The sequence below is a fragment of the Lithohypha guttulata genome (genome assembly GCF_036872675.1).
Source record: "Lithohypha guttulata strain CCFEE 5908 chromosome Unknown scaffold_1, whole genome shotgun sequence".
Taxonomy (NCBI): domain Eukaryota; kingdom Fungi; phylum Ascomycota; class Eurotiomycetes; order Chaetothyriales; family Trichomeriaceae; genus Lithohypha; species Lithohypha guttulata.
In genome coordinates this window covers 5,521,886-5,547,408 of record NW_027042750.1, presented here as the reverse complement: position 1 = coordinate 5,547,408, position 25,523 = coordinate 5,521,886, and the positions used below count along the sequence as shown (strand labels likewise).

Sequence of the window (25,523 nt, the reverse complement as noted above, 5' to 3'; positions counted from 1 at the left end):
CGACTTTGAGGACGACAATCTGCGACAGTTTGAAAATGCTCGATTTGAGCGTTTGTGCATTTGTTGACGGCCTTGATGAATACACCGGAAGAGCTAAAGCTTTGATGGACACCCTTCTCGGAGTACAAGCTTGTACTGGAATCAAGCTGTGCTTGGCAAGTCGACCCGAGAATATGATTTCACGAGTACTCTCGTCTTATCCAGGATTAAAGGTGCAGGACCACAACTCTGCTACCATACAAGCATGCATTCAGTCAGCAAGTGTTTTGGTGTTGAGCAAAGAGGAGATATCGACATTACGGCCTTTGTGGCGCAGCATAGAACAAGCTGCAAATGGCATTGTGCTGTGGGCGAGATTTGCGGCTGATCTATTAGTCGAACAATGTATCGAGGGTGCGACCACGTCAGAGCTGGCGACTGTCCTTGATGCTGTTCCAACGCAGCTAGAAGACGTGTATCAGCGCATATTCGAGCGCCTGGACGAGAAACAGAAGCTCCATGCAGCTATTGCCGCGCAGCTACTCATCATACACGGCTCGGTGAAAATAGAGTCTTTCTTTGTCTATTGGTGTATGATTACAGAAGATCTTGATGAACATTTCAATTGCGACGATTCTTTTGACACGAAGCGTTTCATTGCACGGATGTATCGTCTCTTCGGAGGACTTCTAGAATTCACCCACAGCCCCTTGCGATGCCTTGTGCATGCCGCTGGAGATGCGTACGACCCTGTCCGTGGAGGGTTTCCTGGTCAATGCGGACGATCTTGTAGCGTGCGGCTTGTGCACAAGACCTTGTTCACTTACCTGACGCAGTCAAGAATCTTATCTTCGAAGCAAGTGACCATCAACGCCCAGCTGCTCTCTTTGACACCAACTTCACTGAGGCTCATGATGGTCCAAACGGGGGATATAAAGCTTCAACTCAATATCATGGCGGTGAAAATGTTTGAGGAACAGATCATCACGCACAAGCTGCGCGACTGGCGTGATATGACCGCAGCATTTATTGAAACCCATTTCAGACGCAAATCTCTGGAGATGCACTGGAAACGTAGATTTCGTTCGTTTCTAAAGGATATACATGATCTTTTCGATGATTGTCAGTCTATTACAGCAGACTTGGCAACATGGAACGTTCTCAGCTTACCGAGTGTAAAGCTACATGAATCTCTTTGTGACATATGCTGTACAGAATTATCAATGTTTGATGTGCCTGCCGATATAGGGAACGATGCTCGACTTCTACGCGTCCTGATGACTCACGGTGCGAAGCAAATTGTCGAGTACGGCTTGACGAAATCTAGATTTGCCTTACACTACGCCGTTGTTGAATGGCTTCTACAATTTGCCCTTTATCGGTGGCATGAAGTGGATCGTGAACACTACTTCGACTTGTTCTTGGAAGGCCAGCGTTTGCGAGCTCACCATGTAGTGCTCTACTTCATGATTGATTGTCGTGAGCCCAAGTTCATCAACAAAATTCGAGAGACTTGTCCTAGCACCGCTTTGGAAACAATCGAACGTTGTCTGTGGTACGACTACGCAGATACGAATCTGCTGTTTGCCTGGATCTTGTATTCTGGACAAGATCGGTCGGATCCGCCTTCCTTTCAATTCCGCTTAGAGACAATACAGACCTATGAGATTAAGAAACGCCACTTGAGTCTCTTACAAGATCTTGGATTTCTAGTCACAGCGCATGCCTATTCTGGTGGCACAGCCATGCACGCAATCTTCGATCGATCTCTTCGCCTGGACCCAGCTCTCAATTGGCACTTTCTCAACTGGCACGACATACTCTGGCCCTTTGATGAGACCAAATTTCAGCTCCTCCTGGACGCTGGCTACGACCTGATTGATCCTGACAACTACGAGCTGGTGCGCCGTCTTATCATCGACTTTCTTGCTTCGTTGCGTGGAGAAATGAGATCAGATCCCATTCAAAGATCCCGAGGGCAACAACTATCATATTTCGATCGTTTTGTTCGCAAAGTTTGGAAACTGTCTGTCCCCGAAGCTCTACCTCTTGACCTTCCGCCTCTGCTCTTTCCATTGACGCCAGATGGAACATGCGGGGCGAACTTTTCGATCGATGAACACTGCAAGGGTATGAGGTTTTTCAAAGAGTGTGAAGCAGCATTCATGGAGGCAGGGGACTCTGACACAGAACAAGATGCTGCCGTGGATGCATTAGTGACGAACTCATCCTCGTCGCAACAAGGTTCGACGCAATTCTAAGGACGAGTTTGTTCATATCACGAGACCCCCCTCTTTACACAGATTCAATTAGTGAAGAGCAAAAGACGAGACAACACGCAAGATGATGTATCGACCTAAATAGATCCATGTTTGCGTACATTTTCACAATTGATTTCATCTGCCATGATTCTCATCCCTCTCATCATCTGTGGTCATGTTTCGACACTTGAATGTTCCCATAACAGTCAATTTTCACCGCTATCAAGAAGACTCGACTCAACCCTGCCAGAGTCTTCAAATGTAACCTCCATTTCGGCTGTGAGCAGCTCTCCCTGGGCATTCACGAGATCTGATATCATATCACTAGTGGTCACAACCATTAGAGCCACACCAGCAACCTAGACCAAGTTCAGCATCTCGAATTCACCTCACATATCATGGACTTCAGGAAATGATACAGAGATTATTGTGAAATTGCCGTACACCCTCTGCCTTGACGACGATTAGGATTCTACAAGCACAGAGAAAAGAAGAGGAAAGAGAACGGAGCCAAAGAGGTCTTTGTCTATCGTATCGTGCTGTGTTGAGAGTCTTGGTAGATATCTAAGTTTGAGTTCATGGGCTGTGGAGAGTTATCAGCGAGCTGGGAAGGACTGTACTGCTAATGAAAGCGTTGTCTATATGTTTGTTAGCATTCTGAAGACGCTCTCGAAGTGTAAACTGGCAGTCCTTGTGCGAAAACGCATTGCAAGAGAACAGAAAAGCGGAGGTGGTTGTTTCTTGAACCGGCTATGGCCTGGACTTCGGTCTGGTATGAATTGGCTCGATATTCGAGCTCATAACTTTTGTCATGTGTTTCCGTTCCTACCGAGCTGAAGTGAGACCACGAACAGAGTGCCCATTGTGACGAAATATTGCACCATCATATCTCATTTATCATGCAAATCCCCCTGCCCAGTGAACTGGCCTTTTCGGTATGCTCCTTCAGTATGATCTCCCCTTGACAGCAGCTCTACTCTTCATAGACAAAGTCCATGTTTGCGCTCCAGGCTCAATTTGCTCCTAAACCCAGCGTTTCAAACCACCAGATTTCCAGGTCGCCGGACATCTTTTGCGTTTTCTTGAGCCGAACAAAATACCTTGCCAAACGCGTATTCCTGTGAGGATGAGGCAAGCGAGTCATTGCTCTAATATGCTCGTGCCAAATTTCTCAAGTACCAGTCAACTAATCTTCGTCCCTGCTTAGCCTCGCTAATATGAATCAAATCTCCTTCGATAGCATAGTCGAGACCATCGGTATTGCTGAATACCTCGCCTTCCAAAAGACCGCCATCTGTCCATCGAATCTGTCGAGATCGCTGCTTATTTACTAGCAGCCAGGATCGTAACTTTTCTGGCTCGACTTCGAGGAAGCCAGCCAGTTTGCTAAGGTCCATGGTTGAGTATAGCTTCAGATAGGACTTGACGGTAGGGTTGAACAAAGTGGTCTTGACTTCGTCCATGAAAATCTCAGTATGATGCTCGACTGGGTCGATGTTCAAGCTCGGGTTGTCGAAATCTGGTGGTACGGGCGAGATGAACTTGGGGCAGGCAGACTGGAAGAGTTCTTTGTAGATTGGTAGTGCATCTGGACCACCTCTTTGCATGCGGGACAATTTCTCACCATACTTCTCTCGTAGCGCAGTGTGGATCGTGTCGTCAAGTCGAGTTGGAGCGAAGGAATTGCAGATAGCGATTAAAGCGTACATCTGCTCGGTCTTCTTCGCGATGGCATCAAATTGAGTGTTGCCCTTCTGGAAGTTCTTCGTCCTGGAGACGTATATGAGGATGTGAGAGAACATGCGAACAGCATCGGCGTATCGTCGAAGCATCATGTAGGAAAATCCAACATAGTAGTATGTGTTGAGGTGTGCGGCCATGACGCGGGCGAACATGGCTTTCTTGTTCATCTCAATATCGTCCAGTGTCTTCAGTGCCAGACTGAAGTCGCCCAGCAGGCAGTGAACTCTGAGCAGGCCAATAATGGAGAAATAGCCAAGCATCTTGTAAAGTGGTCTTGAGCCGTACTCTCCTGCCACTGCGTTTTGGTCATCGCCTCGCTTCTGGGCAGCCAGTTGCTCGTTGATTTGTGATCTCTGAATGAGAGAGTATAGGACGTTCAGGACAGAATAGCAGCCCCATGTCTGCGGATTTTCTCTCAGAACTTGTGCCTCCTCTTCATTCGGTGCAGTCCTTGCGACTCTATTCCTGTATCTGCAGAAGGATTCGAATTGGTAGATGAACTCGTCGATCACGTCCCAGGCCCAGTAGTAGGATGGCTGTTCTATATCCACCGGTCCATCTGAGTTCAGTATGTAGTGGAAGAGACTGCAATAACTGTCGTAACTCTGAAATTTGACCTCAAGCGAAGCGGCATATTCCAGAGGGGCAGCTGCTTGTTCAAGTTGTGCTTTGAGATCAGCTGGTCCACCTATCGTTTCTCCTCTTCCATCTCCGTCGTAATTCTCGTCTTCGTAATTTACCTGCTCCTGATAGTCTGCGACAAGAGCCTCTTCCTCAACATCGTCGTCGTCGATTGGCGGCCGATTGCCGTTCTGATACGACATTGTAAGCGACAGGGCTTGTGCCAGATTAGTGAGTCGTGGCCTTGAAAGGAGACGAATTGTCGTAGGATTGTTCGACTGACGAATATGGACTGTCGTGGTACTGACGCGCTTGCGATTCTTCGAACCTTCCGATAATTCAAGTCTTGGCACGTGGTTGCAGACGAAATTCCACTATGCAGGAAATGATTGAGGAAGCTTTCGCGACACATATGCCTAAGGCAGATGCGGACACTCCCGCCGCTGCTCATCTGCTGCTGTCTTGCCCACACGTCATTGTCCTTGGCGACCGGCTATCTATTCCTCCCTCGCAATTAATCAATAACCAGTTCGCATCTCTTCTGGGGTACAGTAGTCTAGTCATCGTCGATCCGGGGATGCTCATCGTCTTGCCACACCAGTCTACCCCTCTCAGCTCGTTTCGCATACGCTAGGTCAAGTAAACACGGAGATCTGCTTGGCAATCCATAAGGTGAAACTTCGCGACCGCGTCTCATCTAGTCATGCTGGATCTGTCATGGCTGGACGTTCACAAAAACAAAAGATCGATATGTATGGTATAGAGAAAGACATGCAAAGCAGTAACATGTATGTTTGAAAGCAAGTAACCTGTTCAAGAGAATAATCGACATGTTGAAAAATAATAATGTAGTTGCATTAAATCATGTCATTCTGGATATCATAATCTATCTAATTGCATAAACTTCCGATCGCATGAAATACATCCTCAACTTCACATTTACACCTTCTCAGAGTGATATGAGACACTGTTGCGCTTAACAGCCTCCATTGTCTCCTCATCATCAGCATCGCCGATGATGGTGCCTCTTCGCTCATCCTTGTAGCCAATCTTGGTGTCACGGAAACCATCAAGTTCCTTGGCGCAGATGGTGTTGAGGTAGATTGGGAAGCAGAAAGAGACGAAGAAACCGACTAGAGGTACAGCCATAGCAATGTGGTAGTCGCGTTTGTCGGCAAGCAGACCGGTCAAAGATGGGAAGAGAGCACCACCACAGACAGAGGCAACGATCCATGATGAACCTCGCTTGGTGTGTCGTCCAAGACCTCGAATGGAGAGAGTGAAGATGGTTGGGAAGATGCAAGATTCGAAGAAGAGGACAATTGCGAGCATTGCAAAGCCGCCCTCACCCCAAACACCCATCGCTGCTCCCTGGAAGATCATGATACCAGTCATAAAAGCCATAAGAACGTATCGTGGCTTGACAAACATGAACAACCCAGCAGCTGCGAATCGACCAATGGCGAAGAGAGCCTGTCCAATGGCATATCGATCGGAGGCGACGGCGTGTGAGAGGTTGGCTGTCTCGATTGAGTAGTTGATGAACTGAGAAGCAACACCGACTTGCGCACCGACGTAGCAGAATTGTGCAGCGACACCAAAGAACAGCTTGTACTGCTTGCTGAGAGGCTTCTCCACGAAACCAGTAAGGTCAGCACACTGCTCAGCTTGAAGAGCCATATCAGCATCAGTGACTTCTGGAATTGGTGAGAAGAAGAAAACGACTGCCAAGGCAGTGACAAAAGCAGCGATACCGACGTAGGTCCATTGCACGTGGCTCAAGTCGTTCAAGTTGGTCTCCTTGAAGAAGACTCGGGAGGCCAAGAGAGGAGCAATGACGGAGCCAACAGCTTGGAAAGACTGTGAAAGCTCAAGACGGAACTCGGACAGTCTTGGTGGTCCGCATGTGGCGATGAATGGGTTGGCGGAAGTCTCGAGAGTGGAGAGACCACTGCCGACAATGAAGAGGGAACCGCAGAAGCCACCGAACGACTCGTAGACAGCTGAGGGCCAGAACATCAAAGCGCCGACAGCGTAGATGAGAAGACCCAAGATGAATGTCCATCGGTAGCCGAAGCGTCGTACGAACCAACCGGAGTATGTGAGAGGACCGATGAAGTATGCGCCGAAGTATGCGCCTTGTAGACCACCAGCTTTGGCAGCAGTGATGTTGAGGGCGGTCTGGAATTTGGAGTTCAAGACATCGAGGAGGCCGTAGGCGAAACCCCACAAGAAGAAGAGGACAGTGACGAGAGCAACAGGAAAGATCGACTGTCGTACTGTCAAGGCTGACGCACCAGTCAGACCTTTGTTGACCACAGTCGCACGACCTTTGGTGCCTCTGACTTCAGCAACGGATGGCTGTCGCTGTGTGAGGACATCATCGTAGGTTGGTTCAGCCATCTTTGTGGTGATGTAGTGTTTGCTGAGAACTGTTGCAGAAATGTATTTGAGGAGGAAGAAGTCTGCTCTTTAAAGTTGTACAAGCTGTGAATGATCACCTGGATCGGGGGAGATAGTGAGTGGCGATCGTTGCCTGATGTTGATGGAAGGACTTCATAGATCGTGTGACAACATGGTCATGTTATATATTTCTGGAGTGATGAGCTGTTTCCTCGTCAAACTTTACCAGGAATATTTGGTAGCTCATAGATCCCCAGCCAAGAGTTGACCTGCGGAGCTGTCGAGCAGGCATATCGTGGAGCTCAAGGTGCATCGGCGTCTTGAAAGTTCATCGTGCAGCCGCACTGCTTGTACTGCTTGGGGAATTCCTCAATAGAGTTTGAGCGAAGAGCCTAGACGGGGTAAACTCCACACCCCGGCCAAGTCAAAGCGAGGAAGGCTTACATAGGATTGGCCAAAAGCCGTAATAGAATTTTTGCGATTCGCAGAGGGCATGATGGTGAATGACCTCGAATCCGGTGCCGTTCGTTTGGGCTAGACGGGTACACGGTGTTCAACTTGAAGCGGCGGCTTTTGATTGGAGCTGCATGTGCTATTCGTTCACTCATGCAGTGCACCTCGTCCTCGATGACGGCTGTCCTGCATGGCTACAAACACGCTCTAGCCAATTCTTGTGTGGTGTTACTGTTCCACGACTGATCTTTCGACCTCAAGACTGGCGTTTCGCCAGGCTGAATATGTCCACTATACTCGATGTGCTCGCTCGGACAGGAAGTCGGGACAGCGAGATTTGAGCTAGGAGGAGAGCTCCTCACTGGCTGTTCCCAGCCACTGGAAGCGCTCTCCTCGAAAAGAATCTAAGCACTTGTACTCGCTTAACCACGCTCTTAACCTGCTAGGAGGTCGCTCGGTGACATTAACTTCACTGACACTACATTGCAAAGGGCAATTTGCGAGGGCGACCGAAGTAGCGGCAATCGATCGGTTTCATAGAGGCGTATTGCAGGCGACCTTGCGATTGGTACGGAAGGGTGTCTCCATATAAACTTCTCCCGTGTTGAGTGACAAGCTATTGAAGCAAGTGCTTTCGAATGCCGATACCACCGAGTGGGACAAGACTCCCTCGACGTTGCACAGGGAATGGAGATACAGTGCAGGATCAAGCTTGCCGAGCAATGAGCATTGAGCTCGAATCAAAGCTATACCGAGTGCAGTAAGACTCGAGAAGCAATTAGCGCCCTTCGCACATGCTTCGAATTGGAGCCTCGCTGAAACTTTCTGCCAAGTGCTTGACTTGAGAAATATCTTTATAGCCTGCGAAGTTGTTGTATCTGCCTCATCGTGCGGCATTCATGTGCTTAAGCCACGGACATAAGTTTTTCCGGCCGATCCACCGGTCACGAGGATGTGGTCTAGATTGATGTGCTACACGTTGACCTTCGCAATCCACCAATGTTGCAGCCGGCCGTATTATGGATATTGCGCATAGAGAATAAGACGCATAAGCCCGCACTCCCACCAATAGCAGCATGATATTCAAGATACGAGGTTATAGAATGCCGATGTTTAGCCTTCGTAGGCTTTCTGTCTCAGATGCATGAGGCTAGTGATTGAAGTGCACGCCAGTACCCGTACCAACTGTATGATGAGACTTGCCGTGATGGTCCCCCAAGGCAAATTTCGGTGTGGTCGTCGTCAGAGAAATCTCAAGGTCCTGTATTTGCATCTGCATTACGCGATGATGTGCTTAGATTGCCTGTCCAAGCGCGGCGCTAACGCATGCAACCCCTTCTACGTACCGAGAACTTTCAAATCAATCCACATTGAAATTGACCTCCTGGACTAGTGTTCGTCGTGTTGTTGGGTACACGGTCACACGGTATGTATGGCGTACGGTAGACGGAGTGAGAGCGGTATCAGCTGGCATATTCAGAAGTGTTGTGTTTGTTGGGACCTGTCCTTGGAGACCAAGATCTCGATTCAAGAAAGTACAGGCGACACCACAAGTTGTCGTCGTTCAGTACGTGCCACGACTGTACACGGCAGCCACATGTTTTACAAAAGGGCCACAAATCTCTCAACGCCAGCCAAACCCAGGTCAAAGTGAACTCAAGGCAGCCACTGCTCGTAGCAACGTGGGATACTCTTTGAGTCGTGCCAGTTACAGATGGCCATGAAGGACCATCGATGGTCAGCAACCCCTCACTGCTCTACCTTAACCATCTTGCGGACCTTCTCATCCCCGTCTTCATGCTGCCTCTTCTTTTTTCGTTTCGGCTCGTCTGCATCTTCATTAGGTGGCACAAATGCTGCAGCTCGCTCCTTATCACGCTCGTCTTTCCTCACTTTCTGTTTCTCGAGCTTTTCTGCTTTGTGCACTCGTTCTTTAGCCTGCTTGGCCAGAAAGTATTCGCCGCTTTCAATTTGCAGATCGACTTTACTCTTTTCTTGAGGTGGTGGAAATGGAGTGTACACTCTCTTGGTCTTATCTGTGACTTTGAATGGTATGCGCCTCTTGTTGAGCGTCCTTCTCTTGAAGTTTGGCAGAAATCGGGACCAGTTCTCGTTCTTGAGGTTTGGATCTTTCGCTAACTCGCGCTTGATCATTAACTCCTTGACGTGATAAATAGGATGAACATTGTTCATGCAGTCCTCGACAACGCGACGAACTTCCTTTAGACCCTTGAATGGACCCATAGCCGAGACAGTATTACCTTGTACCAGTATATATGTCTCAGTCAATAATTCGAGCGCTTTGAGAGTGCTACCATTAGGACCCAAAATTCTTTGACGTCTCTTCACGAACTTCTCCTTGTTCCTGACCAAACCACGAATTTTGATCACATCGCATGCCACGCCATCGTCCAGTATTTTTATAGCCTGTGGCGCCGGCACACTTCGACTCAACAGCTTGATCAGATCGCGAGCGTCGAGGATAGATGAAGGGTCGAATGTTTTGCGCGTCGTCTTCACTTCCATGCGACCCTCGACCAGGTCAAGAGTGCATGCTATTCCGCGCTTCTCTAGTGCTTTCGTAATCAGCGGCCATGCTTGCTTCAGATAGACCTCTCGATATTTTGGGAAAAGGCAGGCAAAAGAAGACTCTTCAGCAAATGTACCACCTTTGTTGTCTTCGGCATTAAAATCGTCGATCTAGAAATGGTCAGTATTATGTTTCTTCACCATAACTGCACTTTCTCACCTTCCACTTGTCGATGTCGTCGGTGTCCCATGGCTTGTCTTTCTTATGCGTGGATGGCATTGTGTTTCGCGCAGTCAAAAGGGCTCAATCTTCTTGCGCGTCGACAATGTGATTCAAACAGCAGAACAGCCTTGGGGAACTGACCTTGAAGTTCTGGAGACTGGTGAGGAAAAAGTGATACATCGCAGTGTCACGTGTCGAGGCTAGTCCAGAACAATTAGTTCGCAAAGCTTGAATCTGTCTGTTGCTCTACTCTACAAACGACCAAACACTCCCTATCCGGCGTCGTCAACATCATCGCACATCACACCTGACGTGTCGTAAAACCCGATAGAGGCAGCAATAGGGTACATACTGCTGTTCTATTCAAACCTGACCTCAGGCTTCGAGATCCAAGGAATGTAGCGCCTGATCCCAAGAGACTCTTTCAGACATCGAGGTCAACGCTCACCATGGTATCCTATCAGGCGAATTAGCATAACAACCGCAATCGCAACACATCGCGGGACAGTTTTCATAATGATGACTCATTGCGAAGTTCCATGGGATTGCTTCTGTTGCATCTCCCGAAGCACTCTCTCCTTCAGATCGGATGCAGTCTCAGTTGCCTCCGCCTCTACATAACCCTTTTCAGTACCTACATAGCCATCATGGTCGACTTCAATACCAGCTGGAATATAGTTTCGCATAACCGCATCAATCCAGGATTGAGGTATGCCAAGCTGAACACTTTCTCTGATCGCACGGTTCATTCTGCCAATGTACTCCTGATTGACCTTACCGGGCTGAGTCCTTATTTCGTCGACATATACTAGAGCACGAACCGATACAGGCTGAGTATGGTCATCCAACCAATTCTGAACCTCAATGCCATACTCCTTCGGACTGTGCAGCCACTTTGTGACCGTTACAGGTAGGTAGTGTTTGTTGTAATCCCAGTCACCCTGCAGGTAAGGTACCTCCTGCTGTTTTGAAGGCTCTGGATTGATCTGAGGCTGTGGATTTCGGATATTATCGTGGCCTTCATACACGTCCAATCGTGCCTCATCCTCAGCCGACAGATTGTACACGACGCCCCATACTGTATTCTCGTATTTTGCTTGATTTGAAGCAGGCAGTGCCACAACGTTCGCGTAGCCTCGCGAGCATATTATCCATACATATCCATCCAATCGTGCTATTGCAACGGGCTTGCTTGATCGCGTGCCACTTGTCAGACGTAAGGACATTTGCGTGGGTGACAAGTTCGAGCCGAATGCAAAGTAAAATGTGCCACTCCTGGAAGATGTCATGTCTGCCGAGAGGGCTATCTGTTGCACCTCGCCATTTTCAGTCATGTTGTGTTCTCAATTCGCAGGCACCTGGATGTTGATTGGTGAATACCTTCGCACAAAACGATCGCTTACAGCTGAGAAATTGTGTAAAAATGCCAAATAGCAAAAAGCTCTCTGCATGGATAACGACACCAATGCGCATTCAAGAAATACATTTCGAGCACGGTGGTGATTGTGTAGTCTATATTTCATTTTGGTAGTCACTTCACACGTCATCCGAAGGTTTATCATGCCCGAGGACTTGTTATTCACAGCGACATGCCGTTGAGCCTCATTCGATCACTGCCGCATACGACCAACACAAACCCACGGAGCATTGATTGTAGGAATATGTGTACAAGTCATCTTCGTTCGGCAAAGGAGCGATGCTCATAGGTTCAATTCTTTAGGAAGCACTCGGTAGCTTCGAAGCAATAAGTAGGTCTCGAAAAGAGCTCTCCTTCCCATCGTGCAAAGTTCGCGATCTGCAAAAGACAGCAATTCATCGACACGCCAACAAAATCATAATATCAGAACTCGTTGCATCGAACTCCCAATGTTGCTATGACCACGACCAAGCTAGAGGGTCAGAGCGAGTCCTCTAAGCAGATAAGCCGATCTTCATCCTCAGATACCCCAGATATGCGACTTCCGCCACTAAAGCTTCCTCCAAATCTCACCTTCGGACCTTTCCCAGTCACGACTTCTCAAGCTTTCTACGTATCGGCAAATTCCCTGAGTTATGCTCTGGTCAATCTCCGCCCTCTGCTTCCTGGCCACAGTCTTGTCTGCCCTGTCCGTCGTGTTCCAAGACTAAGTCAACTCAGCGATGCAGAAACTACCGATCTCTTCCTGACGGTCAAGCGCGTCTCGGAAATGCTCGAGCGGGTATTCAAGGCCGATGCGCTAAACGTCGCTGTTCAAGATGGCGCCGCAGCGGGCCAGAGCGTGAATCATGTACATGTGCATATTATACCACGGCGAGATGGGGATGTAGCTAATGGCGACGAAGTGTATGAGTGGATGGATGGGCAGCAGGGGAATTTGGGAAAAGTGTGGGAGGAGTATCAGGCTTTGCAGAGACAGCGAAGGATGAAGGAGGAGGGTGGCGAGAGAGAAATCCAGGGTGGTCCTGACGCGGATGCGAAAAGAGTGAATAGGACCGAAGAGCAGATGAGGGAGGAGGCAGAGTGGCTGAGGTGGGAAATGCAGAGGCAAAAAGAATTCGAGGAGATGAGAGGTGCTGGGCAGGACAGTGGTGATGGAACAGGTGAGATGCCGTGACTTGTACGATTCGATAGACAACAATAGACGTGGCTGTTAGGGGCCAAAGGACATGCTGTGATCCTCACTATGCAGCTAGGTCGTAAGATATTCCAGTTCATCTAAAGATCGTATTACAATGTGCTTCTCGAGCTTTTGAGGATATAATCTTCTGAGGCGACGGTAAAAGGCATACACGTTCTCGAGTGGACGCAGAATCTTTTGCGAGCGTACTCTCCCACCACTGTATTGGCGCACGCCAAACCTGATCGATGTTCAACTGGGACGTGTGATCATCGGAACCTTTCCGTACCGTACTTCCATCTTGAACGCCGCTTCATGTACGTAATGAAAAATCTTTTGACCAACAAATCAGCTCGAATCAATTTCAGATCGAACTGGTCGCTTAGCTCAGTTGGTTAGAGCGTGGTGCTAATAACGCCAAGGTCGCGAGTTCGACCCTCGTAGTGACCATTTTCTTTTTGCTCTTCTTTCTTCTTAAGCTGCTCAATGTCATTTTCTCGATTTTGGACGGACGTGAACTTGTGCATGATTTTTTGGTGATTTTTTCGCCACATTAGGCCTGCGGAAAATGAACCGATCTTGTATGTGAATTGCTGCTCGAAACGGTTACTAGATGACCACAAGTCTGAATCGAGCCTCGATAGCACCAAAGATTGAGATAAATTGCTTCCTTAATACATTAACCCTATCTTGCTACATGACTACTTATGACCTCGAGCCAGCTGGATCTTTGAACGTCGGCTGTCGACGTCTAAGCCAACTTGAGAAAGACCTATGAACTAAACGATCTGCTTCACCCTTCCAGTCTCAACCTCATAAACCCACCCACTAATCGCAATGCTATCAGAAACAAGCTTGCTATTCTTCAAAAGCGCAACATCATCCTCAACTGCCTTCTCCAGGTTTGGGAAAGGCCCGAACTGAATGTTTCGTGTTCTTAGCTCTTGATGAGCCTCATCCCTGGGAGACGCGTCAGTATCGAATTCACTTCCCACCTAGCCACACTTACCCTAGATTCTGCTTAACAACGCCACACGCATCTTCGTCCTGAAATATCAACATTCCACATCCAGTATGCTTAATGAGAAGGATCTCTTGAGTGCCGAGCAACTGCTGAGAAATGACGATACTGCGCAAAGCATCTTGAGCAAGCGCACCAGCATTACGGATGACATGAGCGTCGCCGAGGTCGATCCCAAAGGCAGCAGCTGGATCAATACGAGCGTCCATACAGGTTAGGACGAGATACTCCTTCGCTGGTGGCAGAGCGAGGGAACCGGATATGAATGTCGATGCATATCTGTCCTTGCTCTCTTTGAGGTTCTGCACGGTGTGCGTTGCCATATTCACGACTTTCGTTCTGTCGTGCGTTGCGACACGAGCTTTCTTGCAGGAGATACTTCCCGTGACAATACGCGCGTGTCCAGCTCTGGGTCAATATTGCTGAGGAGGCTAGATGGGCAAGAGCTCAGAGGCGAACCCTGGATTTGCGAATACGAAAACGTATCTGAGATCACGTTCGCGACACTTGACAAGAACGAAGGACGACGTATTTGAGCCCGTGAAGGTTGTGGTGTAGACGACATCTTCAGCTGTTCACAAGTAAAGTCAAAGCCCACTCCCAAGTAGCAGATATATGCTTCGGTGTGCTCTGCTACCATTGAATTAGCTTCTGCATGGCCAGGGAGGTGTGAACGTTATATCTGCAATTCACCACGGAAGCTGAAGGATAAGCTTGTGCTTGGTGCTCGGTGTTGTGCAATAGGTGCATTTGTCATAGCGGATGATCGAGCACACCTCTACCTCGAAAACGTCCCATAGGTCGATCCGACGATGCGTACTTGATGGCGTGCTTGGAAGAAGGAACATCGCTTCAGATGAAAGGCCACATAGCCATGAAGTCAGAAGGCTGGTCGCACTTGCTTGTGGTGCTCGAAGTCATAGATGAAATGATTAACAACCATCTCGTTCGCGATGAGTTTGATCGAATGGTTAAGCAAGCCACAATGAGGACGGACCTACTGTAGTGCTTTGATTGCTCGCAGAAGAACGAAGAAAAATAGCCAGACAGGGTACTGCCACGGCTATTTACGCGCAATGAAAATGTTCTTTTGTCGAACACAGTGTTTCGAGTTCTTCTAGCCCCATCACCTGGGCTTACGGAGTACAGGAAACAGTGTAAATTGTTCGAATCCATTTCGAAATGAGAGTCATGTTGGTAGCATCATAAATCAAGGCAGTCACGACTTCCCACGATACAGATTGCGTGATCAGGTGAAAGGAACCTATTGCTGCTTAGCAGCGAATTACCACCTATGGCTGCTACAATAGGTACTACACGATAGTCAACATTATAGCAAAACACAATCACACGGCAAGCTGTTGCCATTGCTAAATACTGATATCACCAGGTCTGACACCTGCCTCAGCCCTCTCCCAAAGCTCTTCCACGAGCACATTTTATATTAGACAAATCAAAGAAATGAAACGCTACCAAAAACAAAGACTAATCTTGCGCGTTTTCTCACCACGTTCCTATCCAGCCGATGTGATCAAATCATTTCATCTGTCGTAAACATCATGTCCAACCCTTGCGAAAGGAAGTATCTCTATTTAATCGCCAAGGAACAACAAGGAACGCCCGCTTGAATAGTATAGCACACTCTTTATAAACTCTGCCTTTTCTGCATCTCTTGTAGCGAAGATAGTATGTTCTGCACGCCACTCGATAACGACCGTTGCTTTTCGTCCTGATTGATGTCCCTTTTCGCAACCGAGTCAGCATCCGTCATTGGGATGTCCTCAACAGCTTGTTCATTCTCAGGCGCTATAGCTGCAGCAACTACATCCGACGACTCTGCCGATCTCTCCATGTCTATCTCGGCCTCATTCTGACTGTCCGAAGAAGCATGCAACGATTGCGTTGACTTCTCAGGGACAGGTGTGGCCGACTCTTTTTTCCTACTCTTGTAGTCACTAAGGCTTAGTTTCTTCTTAGCTGGACTAGGGTTGACAAGATTGCCTGCGAAAAAGTTCGATGAGTTAAGGCCTAATGAGTTTGGCGACTGCGCTAACGATGGAGATGGTGTCGCGACACTTAATGCACTAGTCGAGGTGCTCGGAAAGGTAGGGACCGGAGGCAGGGTCGACAAGTTCAATCGTGGAGCAGGAGGCTTGAAAACTGTATGTACCTTGTGAGTATGCGCCGCTTGTGACGGTAATGGTACTGGAAGGGCTCTTCCCGACTCGAGCAGTGGCGAGGTAGGAGCCGATTTTGTTGCAGTAGGCGACGGCGAGACACTAGTGGTAGCGTCTTTCATCTCGATATCGGGAGACTGCTCCACCTCACTCACATCCTGACGAACAGGAACTTGTGCTGCGTGATGCTGTGTTCGATGCTGCAGAAGCTTTTTGAGCAGTTTCTGGGTGGGAGTGCAAAACTTCCTCCTCTTCAACTGTGGCATGTCGGGATCACATGGTTCAGGGTCGGTCTGGACAGCGGTAGATACATAAACAGGCCGCACTGGTTTTGAGAGTTGCTTGACAGGTGTCGATCTGCTGCTGTTATTGAGTACATGGGACGGCGGAGGTGATCCAGAGTATCTTTTGAGATCCATATTGGACCTAGATGCAGAGTTGGGTGTGTGCATGTTGAGGGGCCCGCTAGGACGCTTCTTTGTTTTCTTCTCGCTTTTCTGTGATTGCTCTTTCTGGGCTTTCTCTAATGCTTGTATTTTCCGTATCTCCCTTTGGGTCAAGCCAGCTCCAAGCACAGGAGGTTCGTCAAGCAAGGCACCTCCTTGGGGGGTGAGATCTCGACTGCGAATGCCATTGCCTGAGGAACCTGAAGATGACCTGTGATCATCGTCCTCTTCCGGCGCTCTTATAGTCTCACTACCAGCTCTACTTGTAGTCGGCTGTCCGTTACTTGTGGGTGAGACAGTATGCTTAGTTTTCAGTTTTCTTTTGCGAACAACTGTTGTTTTAGGCGGCTCCAACAACTTCGGGACAATTCTTCGGTCAAAGCCATCTAGTCGACATCGAGACAAGCCACAATGACAGTCGCCAAAATTTGCCAGGACCCGACTAATATAGTCACAGCGTTCTTGGAAAAGTTGTTCTTTGTCATCACGAGAGGCATCGTTGACAAACAATTGTGGGTTCAAATACCAACTCGCTGTGAGCTCTGTGCCAGCTGGAAGATCATCCTTGGCAACAAAGCAATGATGCACCTCGCCATCAGCCGTTATGTAGGAGCGCATAGTGACATTGGGATCGCATGATCGGCGAATATAGCGGAAGGTGGTGCCAGATCGTCTGCTGTCAATATAGACGTCCCTGTGAGGGTGGAAGAACACGAAGGGGTCAGGGTGAGATAGCTCCTTCCAGCGGTTGGGACCGTTGAGTTGCTGGCAGTATTCCTCGAGCGTGCCGACCTGACCACAAATTTCGCCTATAATTGTTCCCTTGCGCACATCAGATTGCAGGCGGATCAGTTTCCATATTGGAGTCTTTGTGTCGACTTCATCTTTTCCCTGAATCGTTTCAACGGACACAGAAGGCCACTGGTCGACGTGCCAATCACCTTCAGCCCTTGCAAACAAGATCTTATCATTCTGCGCATTTTCGGAAGAATTTGCTACCAAAGAGGGTTCCTTCTTCCATGCCGTTATGGCGGCAACGCCCTGAATGGTCAATTCGTTGCCCTCAGCAGAAATATCGCCTTCATCATGAGTATAGAGATCCAAGAACTCCGGTGTGTACTGTGGTATGGAAGGCGATCTGTACAATTCTTGAGGAGACCTGGACGGACTAGGATATGATATTACATTCGAGTATGCTCGTTTCCTGGTCTCACCGTTGATCGAAGCAACAGAACCGGTGGCTCGGTGCGATGTCTTTGGTTTCTTCGGTGGCGGCGGGTGATCTTTTCCGTTCACTGAAGAATCTTGACGTTCATAGTTTAGCCAACCATTTGGTAAGTCCTGGCCTGTAAGTGTATCTCGATGTTTCTTCTTTTGACTCTTCGAAGCCGGCCTCTTTGCTCTTCGGTCACCACCACCTTCAAGTACCTCCCTGGCTCGCCTTTGCTTCTCTCTTGCTCTCTCAACACTGATGTCAGGGAATGTATCCTTTGGCGCACAATCGGTACAGAGATGGACTTCGGGCACCTTCTTGTCGCGATAGTAACACACGATGTGCTGCCACGTATCACATTTTTCGCAGAAGACAGTATTCCCATCGTCATCATTGTAGCCACAGATACATTTTATAGTGTACTCCTCTTCGTCAGGGATGATAGGAGGAGAGAGCTGGCCATTTGGTATAGGAGAGACCGAGGCAGGGATGGCGGTGACCGAGTATGAACTAGGTATGGAATACGTCTTTAGAAGAGAGGAGGTTTCTGTCATAATCAGACAGAAGCCTCCTCATGCGAGTATGTCTTGTCGCTAATCCTGTAAAGTTGTCATCGGCTTGATCTGTCCTGCGTCGTCTCCAACGCTGGGAGTTTGACACAGTTTTTCGACAGAAACGTTTTCGCAGCTGAGGGAGATGAGGTTCAATGACAATTCCTGCTCGAACTAAGTATTAGGCCCTCACTGGCGATCGTTTTCTGACATTGGCTCGATTTGGCAGGAGAGGTGCACCAGTATATACTTGTCGCAAGTTATTAATTTTGATACAAAACTCCGGCTAAGCAGTGTGAGTTGCAGAACCTCAAGTTTTAACACGAGAGAAGTGAATTTGGTGGTAAAAAGTGGCTATCGTTGTCGCTAGATTGAGGATTTGTGGCTCGCAAGGACGGAATTGAGGTCGAGGGTAGGCAGGTCAGAAGCAATCAGCAATGGAACAAAGACTTCTGCAACTATCATGCGAAACGACAATCTGTAATCGTCTGGGTATGGTCGGCGTGCAAAGTATGGGCAGTGGGAGGATGAGGAATTGCGAAGTCGAGAGAAAGAGTGGCAGGAGCAGCCAGCAGCCAGCATCAGTGCAGTCACTTTCGATTTTCAGAAAGACTTGCCACACTCTGTGCTCGACGAGCCCCAGTCCAGGCGGCAAGTATTTTGGAACAGACTTGCCTCAACCTCTACCGCACCCACTTGTGGAGTATGATAACCATATTATTGGACGAATACGACGCGCTAACCCAGTGTGTTTGCGGCAACTGCGGCTTTGTGTCTGCACAGGTAGTCCTACAGTAGTAGTGGTCGTCGATTGCTATCAGGCAATTTGACTGGCGTTGATACAGCCATATTCGGTGCCTCGAGACCTCTGCGTAATGTAGATTCAATTTCGGGCTTTATCAGAGAATGAAAACAGAACATGTGAATTGTGTGCTATCAATATGTGGTGCTGAACATTCTGCTGCATTACGATAGTAAGGATCGTCAATTGGAGCGGGGTACGATTTCGCATGGTTGCCTTTCATAGTTTCAATGGCTGGCCACGAGTAGGGATGGTTTCGAAGATCAAGGTCTAGCGCATTGCAGCTCTTCTTTCTTAACTTTCGCAAGTGGTCTCAGTATCTAGTACCGAAAGCTATCCGATGCAGCAAAAGCGCCTTTCAGCACTTCCTGGTTTTGAGTAGGCAATTCTTAAAAGGCTATTCATAGTGGGTCGAGCGAGGACACTGTTCGAGGGAGGTGGTTCGTTGTTGGACAATCCCCACCACTGTTTTGCAGCAAGCTAAATTCCTGGCTTGTTTATGGCGCTTGTCCAAATAAATTGGTCAGCCTCCCCTGCTTCGAACTCATCTCCTCAACCGTCCTAGTAATCCGGTTATGGCGCTCTTACATGTTTCTGTCATCGCACGTCTTCAAGATCGCAAAACCTAGCGACTGGTGAACGTGCATACGCTATCATGGCACATGAATCAGCGAGACATAATTCCATCTCTCGTGTCGAAGTCGCATTCCTCACTCAATAAACGCAGTCACTCTTGGTCATCGGCTTGTCGCAGGCAGTTTCAGAGGCTCGCTTTCCACATCTAAGCATCGCTGTGCCTTTTGACACCTGTGCCACTGTAAGTCACAAAGAACCAGCACTATGAAATTTTTGTGTCCAAATTATGCGATCGTGTCGCCTTTACCGCCGCCGTTCGTGCTCACTCCCAATGTTCCCAGACTTCATTCACCCCATCAACTTCGACACCACGCAGTGCGAGAATCTGCTTGAAATTTGGTGTTCCCCAGCCGGTCGCAATATCATATCCTTCAACCGCAGGGAAGCCTTCTGTATTACAACCATAGTTTGACCCGGTAGTAACATCATTGAAAGCCTTGTATCCACCACTATACAGCCACGGATTCAGGAAGCCAAGAGTAGGCTTACCAGCAGCAATCAAAGCGTCGTTGACAAGAGCAAGAATACCAGACACAGCTGGCGTCGAGGCACTTGTACCACTGACAGGTCGCAGTGTTCCATTATAGAAGATTGTGAAGTTTAGCGATTGGCCTGAAAGATCAGGATAGGCACGCCCGTTGGGATCGAAAAGACCAGCATATTTCTCAACCACGCCAGTTTTCTCGAAATAGGTCATGAGACTTTCAACTTGATAGGCGGGAGTTGAGAAGTAATAACTGACGCCGCCACCAGCGGTGTAGAGGCCAGTCGAGCGATTGCGGAAGACAGGAACTTCGGGATTGAACTTGTATGTTCCACCAACAGAGGTGACGTAGGGACAGGACGACGGGAAATTCGGGAGGAAAGTGCTTGCGTTGCGACCATCGTTCGTGTAGCACTCGCCAGCACCACCAACTCCAGCATCGCCTGATGCGAAGAGCACGCTCACGCCTCGAGCTCCAAGTTGTGCCAAAGCATTGCAGACCTGAACAGCGTAGTCTTTAGGTACGGTTTGCTCATCATCGTCGTAAGAGGTGGAGATGACAGAAGGTAAGGGATCCGGTAATGAGAGTAGATAGTCCAGCCAGACAAGGTATGGTTCATTTGTGTTCTTTGGGGTGGTCATATCAGGAGTGAAGGGAGGCTCTCCGCCTGTTGAGTATATCTCTAACGGTGTCGGCCATGCAACACCAATCAGCGTCTGGTCGTCCAGATTTCCCTCAATCCCAGTGAGTGCTTTTAGCTCTGTCTGGTTGAGCACGGTATTGGTTGTTCCACCATTAATTGAGATGACTGGATACTCGTTCTCGGCACCCAGAGCCTCAGGTCGAAAGTTCTGAAGGTAGAGCGCAGTATCTGATCGTATGCTAACCTCACCCAGAAAGTTGTTCATTGCGACTGTATTCTTGTCGGTTGACTGAGGCGTGTAGTCAGCTACCCCATACAGGGTACGCAGACAGAGAGGGGTCACCCATGTGGTATTGCACACAGCGTCGATAGTGGTTGCGTTTGGTCGAGGTGGAATGTATTCAGCGATGTTCTTCGTGTCCATCAGAGCTTCGGCCTTTCGCTTGTCCATTCTCGCTTGTGCACGTGGGCCGAAGAATGAGTTGGTGGGCTGGATTGTGGACACATAATGGTGGAGGTGAAGAGGTAGTGACCACTCTGGAGTCCTGACCGCACTTCGTCCGTCGTCACTGACGTAAACGTGGTAGGTGGTGTCAAGCAACTCTTCCACTTTTCCAACCGGGAGTATAACCTTGAGCCAGTCCTTTGCAGGAGTGTACGCAATATCCTTCGGTAGGATACCATTTGCAAAGAGCCACTCATGAACCGCATCTGATGCTTCTTTTGCAGGCCTGACGAAGTCGTGGACAGCCTCTGCTGAAAGGTGCTGACCATACTTGCGGTGTTGCGGATCGCTAGCTTCGAAGAGGTGCTTTTCAAGGCCAGCAAAGTCTCCTTGAGTTAGACCCAGGCGTAACTCTAATGTGTGATCAGCTGGAGCTCGGTCCAGCTGGCGCCATCCTCTTGGAGCGGGATGTGAACCTTTGATTGAATATGTCGACCGAGCTACCGGACCTGCTACTACTGCCGAAGCAGCTTCAAGTACTGCAAACACTGATGAGACGCGCATGATGCTGCGTCCTCAAATCCTAATGTGATGGTTATCTTTAAGAATTTTCCACGCTGTGTATACTCGAAGTCTTGCTAAAATGCTGAGAGCGACTGTAGTTCGAGGGTAGATGTACTTTTTGACTCTCAGAACAACTTCGAACAGTGATGGTTATGCTTGTTTAAACATCGCCATCATACTGCAGCACAAGATAAACTATTTTGCTACCTGCCTCTTCTGGAAAACAAGACTTTGGGGTACGAAGCTTGATGACGCTTCTGCTTGCATTGAGCGAATACGATTTGCTGGATGGGGAGAGTAAGAAGCAGTAGTCAGGAGCTTGTCGATCTCACTGCATAGAAATGTAACGTTCTCGAGATAACATTGCACTGAACATCAAATTAGCTTGCCTCGGTACACAACGAGTCATGCCGCTTGCTTTTAAATCTGCATACCTTTTCGCCAGAATGGATCATCGGGTGTGCTCAGAGTACAAGTGCAAATAGGCATCGACATCCCTCCGTGATATCAGCTTTCGGGCAAGCACCAGAAATTGGAAAATGAAAACGACGTTGTGACTTCAACCTCTTCCACGAGCTTACACAAAATGCTGGACGACAGGGGCACTGCTGAACCTCGATCTTCCTCGAGTCTCTCTGTGACACGATCTGCCATGCATGCCCGAAGAAAGGTTCTGCATTTGAATACACGTGCCGCTCCAGGGTCAAACTGCCCGACTAGCTATGAAAAATAGCATTTGCACCGGCACGAACGTAAGTGTAAAACTATACCTATAATGCTGGTAGAGCTTGTAGTGAAGACTCAACGTGAAGAAAGTGGTCGCAAACAGCTGCGCGGCAGGCAACGACTTGGTTGTTCTGAAACCATTCAACATCCTACTCTTTTAGTTGACGCATAGAGGAATTGCCCCTCAGAAGGTTGTTATAACACGGTGATGTAGCAAGTGTTCCACACAGACTCGATTAGTCGACGGTGTTCCCATACAGGTGGATTCTCTTTTCTTCTGCTGGTAAGCAGGCCTCTGGGGGGCTTCGTCCGTTGCCATGAATCCAGACAGAGTAGTATTGTTGTGCCTCCTAAGCGACGTCCATCCAGCCCGCCTTCATTCAGAAAGCTATACATGTAAGATGCACGATTTCGAACTTAAGCGAGTCATTGAATTGCTAGCAAGGTTCGGGATATAGCTGAATAAAATCGCGAACACGAAAGTGTCGAGTGTGATGATTGGGATCCTCTAGCAAATGGTCTTGGAGTGGGTAAACCTTTTACAGACATGTCACTTCTTATTGAATCGTGGGAAGTATGAGCTGCTCCTGGTCAGTTGAAAGAAGGCGCGAAGTCAGAGTATTGGAGCTGGATTGAAAAAGTCGTTAGTTGGTTGTGCAGGATCTTCCAGGCAATTATTTGGACAACCGAGAAGATCGACAGCTTCTGTTGCAGCCAACCTAGATCTGACTACAGGAGGTCTTGAGCGTCTCTAACACCGACTCGGACACGTGAAACATCAGCTATCATGGTCAAGTGAATCAGCAAGCGGCTCTGACCTTTACTACACATTGCCGGCACTGCCAGGGACCGGCAGTTTATGTGTCCCCGAACCTTGCAGACTTTGCTACAGGCTTCTTCAGAGTCATCATCATACTGGTCTTGAGCTAGAAATACTCTCAGTAACGTCAGACCTAAACGATACATTGACGACATGGTCTCTTTCAACAGGTTGGGTAGTGTTGTGCATGCGTGTCTCGATAATCAATACCAGCTCCTAAGATCCCAAAACGTAATCTCTACCCAAGCTATTAAGCAATGGTCCAGCACTGAGTGAACATTGCGAGCCCAATATGCAGTCGTCGGAGGGCTGCCGGCTTGATCGTACGATGATCCTTGATGAGGATGCCGTTGCCCGTCAATCTTTTCGTTTCTTCTTGCAGGCACGCGAACACGGTACTGTGGCAATTGACACGAAAATAACGCGAAAAATATATCAGCACTGAATGCGCGTAAATCTCATCACTGGTCGAAACCGAATCTGATGCAGCTGAAATTAGCAATGGCCCAGCCTTCTGTGAAACTGGGGTATTGGTGCGTCCGCCACTATTGTTAGCTCACGGAGGTTGTTATCCTGATTCCAGGAACCTCGTCCGTCAAGCAATCTGAGAGGTCGAGACCTCTACGCTAACCACTTTTTCCCGTCATCGTGCTCGTGAGGAGATGAGGAAAACAAGCCAGGCTGATTTTACTAAGCCCCCTAAGGATAGTGGACGCAACCAAAATGGTCAAGCTTGTGCGCCTGAATGACGAGAAAGCACCAAACTTGTCCCCTGGCCGAGTCTGCTCCTATAGCTAGACAGAGACCCGAACTCCTGCTGAGCGTGGTCGGAAGCAAAGCGCTCTGGTTTCCACCTTCATCTCACTCACCTGCGCCTCGTCCTTTTTGAGCTCTTTCGCCCAGGAGCTGCATGGTGGGTTGGGATAAGAGTTTCTCATATTCCCGTCCCAAACGATTGTAACCCTGATCTATCTCGGACCTCCGTTCTTGCACCTCGTAGAGTACACTCGTTTACTTCCTTTTGCTGAATCTCAACTTGACTATCCGTCACTTTTCAAACACTTTAACGGCTCTCGTATCGTGGCTCCTTCAGACTCTTGACGTTTGCTTGAGCCTTCATCTTTCGCTCAACAATCGAGTCTTCAATTGTACCAGCCAACTTTTCAGCTATTCTTCAAAATGTTCGGCAACGTCGCTCTGTTCCAGCAGGGAACCATGCAGCATAGTGAAGTCTCGTTGAACAAACGACGGCGCTTTGCTCCCGACACACTACCATTTATTGTATCATCGGAAGATGGAGCAACTACACCTTTACTGCTCGAGGCAGATGACCGATCTCCTTCACAACAAGAGATAGAAGCACAACTCTTGCAAGTCGGCATGCGAGTACGCAAATCAGTTGCGGATGGCTATCAGAACACTCCAGGTAGACGCGCCTTCACTCCTCGACCTTTCGCGAACTTCAACCGACTCTCACCTCAGACGAGATCTGCTTTGTCGGGCGGAACGGATGCTGATGCCTCTTCCGCAGGACCACAAAACTTGAGCACCGCAACATTCTGTGGAATTAACCTAGCCATGATGGCTCACGTCAGCTCAGCGCCCGCTATACAAGAGCAGAAGCTTTGGTCCTACAGCACGGCATCGAAAAGACGTCAGCAATTCGAAGATGACCCGGATAGTGACGACAGCCAGGACTTTATGCCGAGGACGCCGCAGTTGGAATATGCCGATGGTGAAATGGGGCCATCTATTCCCCAGGACTACTTCAATATACTTCCAGACAATATGAGCAACATTGCTCGTTCCACTCAATCTCCAGCGCCACAGGTTGTCAATCATAATCGCAGGTTGGCACAGCCGAAGTCGAGACTAAGGGCTGTACCACAGCAACCTGTGCCTGTTATCAACCCATTTGCACAGATCGCTCCACCCAGGTCGGGCTTGGGTCACCAAAGGATACGGAGCTGTGGCATGGAGGCAATGGATTTTGGGGAGGCTTCATTCCTACAACCAAGACAAGATGTCGATATGGACTGCTCATGATAGCAACAAAGTCTTTATTTAGGGGTTTCTCTGGGCGTTGAAAATAGTCGAGGATGTATGTCGTGATGCGCTGCACATGACAGGAGTTGCTGGAAGTGGAAGAACGAACTGATATGCACCTCTTATGTTTTGAATGACA

The 25,523-nt window shown here is 48.6% G+C and overlaps 10 protein-coding genes and 1 non-coding gene across 11 annotated transcripts; 4 read left to right on the top strand and 7 right to left on the bottom strand.

The window, feature by feature from the left end:
- Positions 1 to 35: 35 nt before the first annotated feature.
- LTR64_002036 (uncharacterized protein) lies at positions 36 to 2,240 on the top strand (the record flags this gene model as incomplete). Its single annotated transcript, XM_064896410.1, has 2 exons — positions 36 to 1,053; positions 1,195 to 2,240. 2 exons carry the CDS (start codon positions 36 to 38, stop codon positions 2,238 to 2,240), a joined length of 2,064 nt encoding a protein of 687 aa, XP_064759097.1.
- Positions 2,241 to 3,388: 1,148 nt separating this feature from the next.
- Positions 3,389 to 4,807, bottom strand: LTR64_002035 (uncharacterized protein; the record flags this gene model as incomplete). Its single annotated transcript, XM_064896409.1, has 1 exon — positions 3,389 to 4,807. One exon carries the CDS (start codon positions 4,805 to 4,807, stop codon positions 3,389 to 3,391), a length of 1,419 nt encoding a protein of 472 aa, XP_064759096.1.
- Positions 4,808 to 5,543: 736 nt separating this feature from the next.
- Positions 5,544 to 7,007, bottom strand: LTR64_002034 (uncharacterized protein; the record flags this gene model as incomplete). Its single annotated transcript, XM_064896408.1, has 1 exon — positions 5,544 to 7,007. The coding sequence occupies one exon, from the start codon at positions 7,005 to 7,007 to the stop codon at positions 5,544 to 5,546; it is 1,464 nt and encodes a 487-aa protein (XP_064759095.1).
- Positions 7,008 to 9,209: 2,202 nt separating this feature from the next.
- On the bottom strand, positions 9,210 to 10,269 carry KRR1 (ribosomal RNA assembly protein krr1; the record flags this gene model as incomplete). The annotated part of the gene is made up of 2 exons (XM_064896407.1): positions 9,210 to 10,160; positions 10,210 to 10,269. 2 exons carry the CDS (start codon positions 10,267 to 10,269, stop codon positions 9,210 to 9,212), a joined length of 1,011 nt encoding a protein of 336 aa, XP_064759094.1.
- A 467-nt stretch (positions 10,270 to 10,736) lies between these two features.
- On the bottom strand, positions 10,737 to 11,546 carry LTR64_002032 (uncharacterized protein; the record flags this gene model as incomplete). The annotated part of the gene is given in 2 exon segments (XM_064896406.1): positions 10,737 to 10,835; positions 10,851 to 11,546. The coding sequence occupies 2 exon segments, from the start codon at positions 11,544 to 11,546 to the stop codon at positions 10,737 to 10,739; spliced, it is 795 nt and encodes a 264-aa protein (XP_064759093.1).
- A 540-nt stretch (positions 11,547 to 12,086) lies between these two features.
- HNT2 (Dinucleoside triphosphate hydrolase) lies at positions 12,087 to 12,892 on the top strand (the record flags this gene model as incomplete). Its single annotated transcript, XM_064896405.1, has 2 exons — positions 12,087 to 12,792; positions 12,882 to 12,892. The coding sequence occupies 2 exons, from the start codon at positions 12,087 to 12,089 to the stop codon at positions 12,890 to 12,892; spliced, it is 717 nt and encodes a 238-aa protein (XP_064759092.1).
- A 293-nt stretch (positions 12,893 to 13,185) lies between these two features.
- Positions 13,186 to 13,259, top strand: LTR64_002030. Its single transcript has one exon. It is a non-coding gene; the product is annotated as a tRNA-Ile (tRNA).
- A 329-nt stretch (positions 13,260 to 13,588) lies between these two features.
- LTR64_002029 (uncharacterized protein) lies at positions 13,589 to 14,153 on the bottom strand (the record flags this gene model as incomplete). Its single annotated transcript, XM_064896404.1, has 2 exons — positions 13,589 to 13,769; positions 13,819 to 14,153. 2 exons carry the CDS (start codon positions 14,151 to 14,153, stop codon positions 13,589 to 13,591), a joined length of 516 nt encoding a protein of 171 aa, XP_064759091.1.
- Positions 14,154 to 15,475: 1,322 nt separating this feature from the next.
- SET3 (SET domain-containing protein 3) lies at positions 15,476 to 18,220 on the bottom strand (the record flags this gene model as incomplete). The annotated part of the gene is made up of 2 exons (XM_064896403.1): positions 15,476 to 17,572; positions 17,639 to 18,220. The coding sequence occupies 2 exons, from the start codon at positions 18,218 to 18,220 to the stop codon at positions 15,476 to 15,478; spliced, it is 2,679 nt and encodes an 892-aa protein (XP_064759090.1).
- A 1,697-nt stretch (positions 18,221 to 19,917) lies between these two features.
- Positions 19,918 to 21,792, bottom strand: LTR64_002027 (uncharacterized protein; the record flags this gene model as incomplete). Its single annotated transcript, XM_064896402.1, has 1 exon — positions 19,918 to 21,792. The coding sequence occupies one exon, from the start codon at positions 21,790 to 21,792 to the stop codon at positions 19,918 to 19,920; it is 1,875 nt and encodes a 624-aa protein (XP_064759089.1).
- Positions 21,793 to 24,517: 2,725 nt separating this feature from the next.
- LTR64_002026 (uncharacterized protein) lies at positions 24,518 to 25,384 on the top strand (the record flags this gene model as incomplete). The annotated part of the gene is made up of 1 exon (XM_064896401.1): positions 24,518 to 25,384. One exon carries the CDS (start codon positions 24,518 to 24,520, stop codon positions 25,382 to 25,384), a length of 867 nt encoding a protein of 288 aa, XP_064759088.1.
- Positions 25,385 to 25,523: the final 139 nt, after the last annotated feature.